A 9,091-nucleotide genomic window follows, 5' to 3' on the forward strand; every position below is an offset into this window, starting at 1 on the left:
CCACAGTCCACAATATAGCTCGCCAAACAGTCCATTTTTCTCGGGGCAGCCCACGAACACGCGTGCTCGACACATAACGGGCCTGACCTGACACAGGACTAAATAGGCGAGGTCTTCCCCGTGGCATGTTGTGTGTTGTGCTCGTCCGGCCGAGGTGAGACCTATGGTTTGGTAGTGCACAACCTGCTTTTTTTGATTTTTTTTTATCAAGTTATTGGCTCAAAAGGTAAAAAAAAGGCCTAGAAACAGCTCAAAAGGTCGAAAAGCACGCGGGCAGGCTGACACATGTCTCGGGGCCGGGCTGGCCCATTTTACTGTGTGTGTATTGCTTGTCCGTCAAGGTGAAGCCACCATATGCCTGCATATGGTACGGTCTGCTTATAATGGGTCTATGTGAGCTGTGCCGGGCCAGGGCACTTGCCGTGCCTGGGCCGGTCCATTGGCCACCTATGATCCACAAGGTGAAGCCCCAATCTACAACACCGCAATCTCGCGTGCCAAGTGTTGTCACTCACAAGGGCTTATATCTCGCCTGTACTGGTTGTCCATAGGAATCGCCTACGGGCGAGCTAATCGGGCATGCCCATTAGCGGCAGTCGCCTGCGTCGCTATAGTCCCCCATTGTGCTTCGGTTTTTTCTTTGTTATTCACCATTGTTCTCTTTTTGGTTTCCTTCGGTTTTTCCTATACATCTTTTTTGTTCTTTTGTAATTCTTTATTGGGTTTCTTCGGGGGTTTTTTCTTTCTTCGTCAATATCGGGTTCTTTTTCCAACAAATGTATACATTTTTATAAGCATTCTACATTTTGCGCATATAGAAGGAATAATTTTTGTTGCACTCGCTAAACATGTTTTATAAGGGAAAAGCTTACTTACCCTAAAAAAAGGGGGAAAGCTTACAATCACCGGCGGATGGCAGCGGCCGCGTCCATCACCTCCCCTGCATGACACGAAGTGAGGGCTCGCATACTGTCCTTTATCGAACGCGCTTCCGCACCAGGGGATGCTTCTGAAACATGTGCGGTGTTGCAATGGTCTATGACGGGTCTATGTTTTGCAATAAAACCTCTGTTGTGGAATTTTTTTGCAACTAGACCTCAGTTGCAAAAAAAGAGCAACAAAACAATTTTTGCAAAAAAAATCTGCAACAAGACCTATGTTGCAGTAGTGCAGGCACGCTCAGCTTGCTCGATACGGCAAATCTGACGGCTCGTGATCTGGCTTATGATTAACATTGTTGGAACATATATTGGAACTTATATATTTTTTCAAGTCTATGTTTTTAAAAACATTGTATATTTTTCGTATACATCTAATTTTTGTTTGTACAAATTTAACATTAAGAAATACATTATTTCACATTTTATTAATTCGAAATTTATTTTTGAAAAGTTGTAAACATTTTTTCACACACACATTAATACATTTGTCGAATGATGAAAAAAACATTTTTTTGTCTTGTGCAAACATTTTATTTCATTTGCACAAAGATTGTTTCAAAATGTGATGAACACATCTTTGAAACCTTAATGTACATTTTTTTAATGTATGAATTTCTTTTTAATGGCACGAACATTGTTTTTACATTGTATAAACATTTTGTAAAGGAACATATATTTTTTATATCGGTTGACATTTTTTTAATGTCAGAAATATTTTTGTACACATAATTAACATTTTTATATACATTATACACCTTTTCAATGCATGCTTTTGCATTTTTAAATGCAAGATTAATTTTCGAAACAAAAATGTAAAATATCTTTGTCATATATATGAAAAATATATTTTTACATTTTGAGGAAGCTACATCCAATGAAAAATGAAAAAAAAAGTGAAGAAACAACTGGAGGAAAAAACGAAAAGGAATACTGAGCCGGCCCAGTAGCGTCTCCCTGTGGCTTGGGTAGCTGGCAGGCGCTGATACTGACGGTCTCCACCGGCATCACCATCACGTACTCCACCACGCCGGTGGCCGGCCACCATTCCCCTTCGCCGCCGCTCTTCCTCCAGATCCACCTACCCAGTGTCCAGCTTACGCCTCCGCATCTCCTTCTCTTCCACCACGCCCATATCCCGCGTTCGCCTCCGCAACTCCTCCACCATGCCCATGTCCCGCATCGGCCTCCGCCGCCGCCGACTTTCCTCCTCCTTCTCCACCTCCACCTCCACCGCGCGATCCTCACGGTCATGGTCTTCCCACGCCGCATTTGCCGCGGCCACGGAGCGCGTCCGCGCCGGGACGCTCAGACCGGAGGACGCACACCACCTGTTCGACCAATTGCTACAACAGACCACCCGGGTCCACGAGCGCTCCCTGCATGGATATTCCTCGCCGCCCTTGCCCGTGCTACGCCCTCCGCAGCCTGCAAAGATGGCCCCTCCCTCGCCCTCGCCCTCTTCAACCGCGTATGCCGAGAAGAAGCAGGCCGGCGGGTGGCGCCGCCCACAGTCCATACATACGGCATCCTGATGAACTGCTGCTGCCTTGTGCGTCGTCCAGACCTAGGGCTTGCCTTATTTGGCCGCCTCCTAAGGACAGGGCTCAAAACAAATGAGATCGTCGCCAGCACCATCCTCAAGTGCCTCTGCTGCGCAAAACGGACAGATGAAGCAGTAAACGTGTTGCTTCATAGGATGTCCGACCTCGGCTGTGTGCCTAATGTGTTCTCATACAACAGAGTTCTAAAGAGCTTGTGTGAAGATGGCAGGAGCCAGCGGGCGCTCGACCTGCTCCGGGTGATGGCAAAAGGAGATGGAGATGGCTGCTCCCCCTGCGTGGTGTCATACAGCACGGTCATCTATGGCTTCTTTAAGGAAGGCAAAGTAGGCAAGGCATGCAATCTATTTCATGAAATGACGCAGCAAGGCATTGTGTCTGATGTGGTGACGTATAACTCAATTATCGATGCACTGTGCAAGGCCAGAGCTATGGACAAGGCTGAGCTGTTCCTTCGGCAGATGGTTGATGATGATATTCGACCGAATGGAGTGACATATACTGCAATTATCCATGGATATTCCACTTTGGGCCAGTGGAAAAAGGCGACTCAAATGTTTAGAGAAATGACAAGCCGCGGTCTTGTACCAAATACTGTCACTTGGAACTCATTCATGGCCTCCCTCTGCAAGCATGGAAGAAGCAAAGAAGTTGCAGAACTTCTTTATTCCATGGCTGTGAAGGGCCACAAGCCTAATGTCGTATCCTACTCTATTTTGCTTCATGGGTATGCAACCGAAGGGTGCTTTGCTGATATGGTTAATCTCTTTAATTCAATGGTAGGCAAAGGTATTGTACCGGACCACCATGTTTTCAACATATTCATTAATGCATATGCTAAGTGTGGGATGATGGATGAAGCTATGCATATGTTGACTGAAATGCGGGAACAAGGAATGAGTCCGGATATGTGCACCTATGCAACCATAATAGCTGCACTTTGCAGAATGGGTAGGCTGGCTGATGCTGTGGACAATTTTAATCAGATGATTGGGAAGGGAGTACAGCCAAGCAAAGTTGTTTATCGCTCCTTAATTCAGGGATTCTGTACACACGGTGATTTGGTGAAAGCGAAGGAGTTCATTTCTGAAATGACGGACAAATGTATTTGTCGTCCTACCATTGTCTTCTTCAGTTCAATAATGCATAGTCTGTGCAACGAAGGAAGGGTCATAGATGCGCACCATATCTTTGACTTGGTTATAGACATTGGTGAGAGACCTGATCTCATTGCATTTAATACTCTGATTGACGGATATTGCTTAGTCGGCAACATGGAGAAAGCACTCGGTGTACTTGATTCCATGGTATCAGCTGGCATTGAGCCTACTGTTGTTACATATAGCTCACTTATTAGTGGGTATTGTAAGAGTGGAAGGCTCGATGATGGTGTTATTCTATTCAGAGAAATGGAGCATAAGAGAGTTAAACCTGACACTGTTACATATAACATCATACTGGATGGGTTATTTCATGCTGGGGGAACAATTGCTGCAAAGAAGTTGTTCAATGAGATGGTTGAAAGTGGAACAGTAGTGAGCATTTCCACATACAGGATAGTCCTTGGAGGACTTTGTAGGAATAATTGCACCAATGAAGCAATCGTCTTGTTCCAGAAATTAGGTGCAATGAATGTGAAGTTCGATATTGCAATACTCAATACCATGATTAATGCAATGTACAAGGTTCAGAGAAGAGAAGAAGCTAACGATTTGTTTGCTTCATTACCAGCCTGTGGGCTGGTACCTAATGCCTCTACTTACGGAGTAGTAATACAGAATCTTCTGAAAGAAGGACCGTTGGAAGAAGCTGACAATATGTTTTCATCAATGGAGAAGAGTGGTTGTGTTCCCAGCTCTCGTCTTATAAATGATATCATCAGAACGTTATTGGAAAAGGGGGAAATAGTCAAGGCAGCAAATTATATGTCTAAAATTGATGGGAAGATCATTTCTTTTGAAGCTTCAACCACTTCGTTGATGTTGTCTCTCTTTTCGGAGAAAGGCAAATACCAGGAACAATTACAATTGCTCCCTGCGAAATACCATTTCTTTGGTGGAGTCATTTGATGCACTGGACTTTGTAGATAAGCTTTGGCATGGTTCGGAGCTCCCTTTTAACTATGTCAACATGTGTTCTCTTCCATCCACTTGCCAAGATCGATCTCGGTGATAATGCCGTGCGCCACAGTGTTCTGCTCTGATGTGTGGCTACTGGGCGTGTATGCTATGGTCACTGCTCCGTCTACATGTTGTCTCCTTGTGCAAGGGCTGTCTGGTGTGGCGCGTTTGCTAATGACAATCATACGATGTTGGATCTTGTTCCAGAGTTCATGGAGCTCTTTCTCTCGGTGGAGTCGGTCTCGCTGCACGCTGATGTGCTTGATGGTAATGTTTGGAACCCAGCTGCTGATGGTCTCCATTTGGCTAAATTGGCGTATGATGTGCAGGTCCAAGGTGTTGTGCCATCGCATAATGTACCTCTATTGTTTCTCAATCCTTCGCCCCGGGGAATGTGACTATGTCAGGTTTGTGACCCGTTAGAGCAAAGAACTCAGGCGGAGCTCGCAGGAGCATAAGGGGAGGTCTGCACTATCCTAAAATGCTGTGAGATCTGGTGTGAGTGTAACATGAGGATCTTGGAATTTAAAAGCCTCCTGATCAACAGGTGGATGATGCTAATTTCAGAGGAGGCAAATTTTTGGCTCCTAGCTGGAGTAAAATTCTACCAATGTAATCAGGGCACCAACACCACCTCTTCTGACAGAGGAAAATGAATCAAACCATTTCCTTGTAGAGAACTTGCAGATGATACATGCTGGTTTATATGGAACTTCTTGGCCTACAGATTAGCAGGCAATATAAGCTCTGCAATGTAGAAAGTAAATAATGCGTAGGGAGAGAAGTGGAGGCAGGTGTGCTGTATATGCAACCAGGTAAATTTGTCTGGCGCTTGTACCACTTTTAAAATGTTAAATCAAGTCATTGCTTGACGATATTTTGGGGTGTTGATAGATTAGCGGTATAATGATAATTAATTGACCAAGCAGGATGAACGTTAACTAAGGCATTTATGTAGCTACTTTTTATGTATTATATTCAGCATCTACTTAGAAAGTCATGGTATCAAGTATTACTCTCATTTTACTTATGATAATTGCCCAATTTGTCGAGAAATCAGTTGTCATCCTTCTGTGTGCACGAGGCTGGTTTTGTGTTATATCTTTTTTTGTTGTTGGAGTTTACTGATTGTTTGTAACGTTAATCGTCACTTCTTTGATATATTCAGCCTATTTCAGAACAATGCACGGCATGGTCTTCCTGCAAACTCGCCAGATCTAATGGATACTGCCAAGCCAGCCGGGGGTCTACAGACTGGCTCGTGCTTCTCTTGGCGGTGAGTGATCATTGGCAGAGAGTACATTAATAGGGGCTCTTATTAGGTCATGAGTGACTATATTATACACCACATACTGTTCCCAGTATAGTACTTGTGTCCACTAATCCACTGGTAATCATTCACATGAGGAATGCACACATAACTTTTGTACGCATAATCATCTTTACTAAACACATATGTGGTCTACGAGAAAACCTTGGTCTGCCGGCCGAACTTCTGTACCTGCCCATGCATACTGGCCAGAAGTTTCTCAGTGGATATAGCCACATGTACCACTATGTTCATACTGACACTGTAGATATTACCGAAAAAGGCTTTCGCCCCGCTTTATATATAAAGCACCAACCACTTACAACGAGCGATACAACACACAACACGACACGCACCCAAGGCAAGATACATAGGTGCTAAGATGCAGCCAACACTCCCCCAAACAATTCCAAGACAACAAAGATACACACCAGGCACACTAGGAAGTCGAGGGAGAACTCAACCGGGAACAAGCCACAGAAGAGACCAAGCTGCAAGCCGTCGATCCATGAACCCCAAGGCGGTGCCTTCAAGAAGGATACGCCACCGGAGTGCCGCCACCACCCGATCCAGAGGATCAAGATTTTCATCCGGGGTACCTTGGAGGACATGGAGCAACCGCAACGGAGTCTTCAAGAAGATGCCGACGTCCTCGGGCGCCGCCTCCGTCGGCCTGGACATGCCAGGCAGGATTTTCATCCAGGTCAACAACTCCGCCTCCGACCAGGTTACGGACAGTCCTGGGGACAAAGCCGCATCACCGCCACCGATCGACAAGCACCAGCCGCCATGCCGCCCATGCGACCATGGAGACTAGCCCGCACCTGAGCCGCGAGCTCCGCCCATGAGCACGCCGCTCCCACCACCTAGGCCGCCGCTCTGCATCCCGACACTCTAGAGACCGACAAAGGAACAGGCTTGGAAATGACCGACCAATCCCTAGCAGGACAGAGCCGCCGGTGACCAGCCTACCCCGAACACCACGAACCCGAAAGCACTAGGCAGGGGAAATGGGGAGGAGAGGAGCGGAGCATGTCCGGACCGGCGCCCCCTGCACCGGTGACGGGTAGAGAGCCCACCCGTCCCTCCTGCAACCTTCCCAGACGTCACCCCTGACGCCCCGCCATGGCCTCCAGCCAGGCCGACGCGGCGCAGCAGCGGCCACCCCGTCCACCGCAGCGAGGGTCGCCGGACCGTCCGAATCCTGCAGCCAAAGAGGGCCTCCAAAGCGCCCAGCCACCGATGACCCACACCGCCGCACCGCTGCAGGAGCAGGCCGCACGCCGCCGCGGACCACGCCCCGAGCCACGACCTCGCGAGGTCATGGCCAGCCCCCCGCGCCGCCTGACAAGGAGCCGCCAGATTTGAAGGCCGATTTGGAGCCCCGTCGCAGTCAGGTCCGTGCCGCCTCGGCCGCCATGACGAGCAACACCACTGGCAACACACGCAGCCCTCCACGCCGGAGCAACAGCCACCACCGTCGTTGCGCCCCACAAAGCGCCGCGTCCCGGAACGAAGGGGCCGTCCCGCGCCGCCCACCACTGCTCGGAGAGGAGAGGAGGCCCTGCCGCCGCCGCTGCCGGCCGGGCTTTGCCCGCCGGCAAGCTCCGGCGGCGGCGAGGGGAGAGGAGTTGAAGGTAGGGGCGGCGGCGGCTAGGGTTTCCCCCCGTGGCTCGCGGGAGCGACCACTGTAGATATTGCATATCCTCTTCTGTTTTACCTTGCATATATTCTAATTCATGATGCCCTATCTTGTTCGTTGAGTCATCATGTCCTACTTTCTGTAAAAAGGATTAAGAATATATGCTTCCCATCTTAGTCTCTGTACTTTAATCAATCTTGCATCCATATCGCGTCGATCCCGTATTGCCTTTTTGTTAACTGGTTTTATTTGCCATGTCCAGTCCGTGAAGCATTTGGCCATCGCCACAGTTGTTATCTTGTACCCACTTCACTAAAACTACCATTATTACTTTTATATTGGTCGCTTCCTCTGTGAAAAAGTACTCCCTCCGATCCAAAATAAGTATCACAGTTTCGAACTAGTTTTGAACTGGGGTTAGTTCAAAACTTTTTTTCGAGAAAACGCAAATGGCCTTTGCGTTTCATTGCATTGGAAAGAGAGGGTATTTACATCCTCCTAGGAGGCGGTTTGTACACACAGACAACAGAGGCTCAGTGCACGTCCCAGGAAGATGGCAAAACGACCCTGAGCCCTTGAGCTCCAGCCTTTGCCCAACATCTGGTCTCGTCTTTGATCCTTTCTACAAGCTCGTTCAGCGATGGGTACACATGGTCGAAAACACACGCATTTCTATGCTTCCAGATCATCCACGGTACCAAAAGGGCCACGGATTTGAGCGCCTTGCGGAACGCTGGTGGTGTGTGTTCCTTTGCGCGCAGCCACCAATCCATGAGCGAGCCGTCGTGCTCGGGCGCTGGCGCCGGCAAGCGCAGCCAAGATAGTACCTCCTGCCATGTCTGCTTAGTGAATGGGCATGTGAGCATCAGATGCCCGATCGTCTCCGGTTCTTGATCGCACAGAAGGCATCGCGGGTGGTGTTGCAGGCCACGGCGTGCGAGTCTCTCCGCGGTCCAACAGCGATCTTGACATGCCAACCAGTGGAAGAATTTCACCTTGGGCGGTGCCCAGCTCCTCCAAATGAGCTTCCAGGAGTGGCAGCCCGTCGCGCCCTGGAAAGTTGCCCGGTAGCAAGACTGGGCGGTGTAGGCGCCGCTGGCTGTCCAGCTCCAGAGCAGCCTGTCCGGCTCATTGGACAGCTCGACAGGTTGCACCAAGTGCCAGAGCTGAAGGTACTGTCCAATCTCTGGGAGGCCTAGCAGGCCATGGATGTCACGTGCCCAACTATTGCCGGCCAGGGCCTCCGCCACCGTTCTAGATTTTTGACGTTGCTTGGGGATGCACTTGAGGAGCCTCGGCGCAAGCTCGCGGACGGATTGGCCACCAAGCCAGCGATCCTCCCAGAACAGGGCTGTCCTGCCATCTCCAATGGCCATGGTCGTGGAGGCGTAAAAGAGCGCACGCTCCGCCGTCGTAAATTGCATGTCCAGCCCCTGCCAGGCTCGAGTAGTGTCCGTGCGCGTGAGCCATAGCCAGCGCAGCCGAAGTGATAGCCCCGTGCGCTCGAGGTCCCGGATGCC

The 9,091-nt window shown here is 49.0% G+C and overlaps 1 protein-coding gene across 1 annotated transcript; it reads left to right on the forward strand.

Annotated features, from left to right (window-relative positions):
- The first annotated feature begins 1,892 nt into the window (after nt 1–1,892).
- LOC123108215 (protein Rf1, mitochondrial) lies at nt 1,893–5,375 on the forward strand. Its single transcript, XM_044530049.1, has 2 exons — nt 1,893–4,887; nt 4,950–5,375. Exon 1 carries the CDS (start codon nt 2,191–2,193, stop codon nt 4,567–4,569), a length of 2,379 nt encoding a protein of 792 aa, XP_044385984.1. The 5' UTR covers nt 1,893–2,190; the 3' UTR covers nt 4,570–4,887; nt 4,950–5,375.
- The last annotated feature ends 3,716 nt before the right edge of the window (nt 5,376–9,091 follow it).

This window comes from Triticum aestivum, chromosome 1B (assembly GCF_018294505.1).
Source record: "Triticum aestivum cultivar Chinese Spring chromosome 1B, IWGSC CS RefSeq v2.1, whole genome shotgun sequence".
In the NCBI taxonomy this organism is placed as follows: domain Eukaryota; kingdom Viridiplantae; phylum Streptophyta; class Magnoliopsida; order Poales; family Poaceae; genus Triticum; species Triticum aestivum.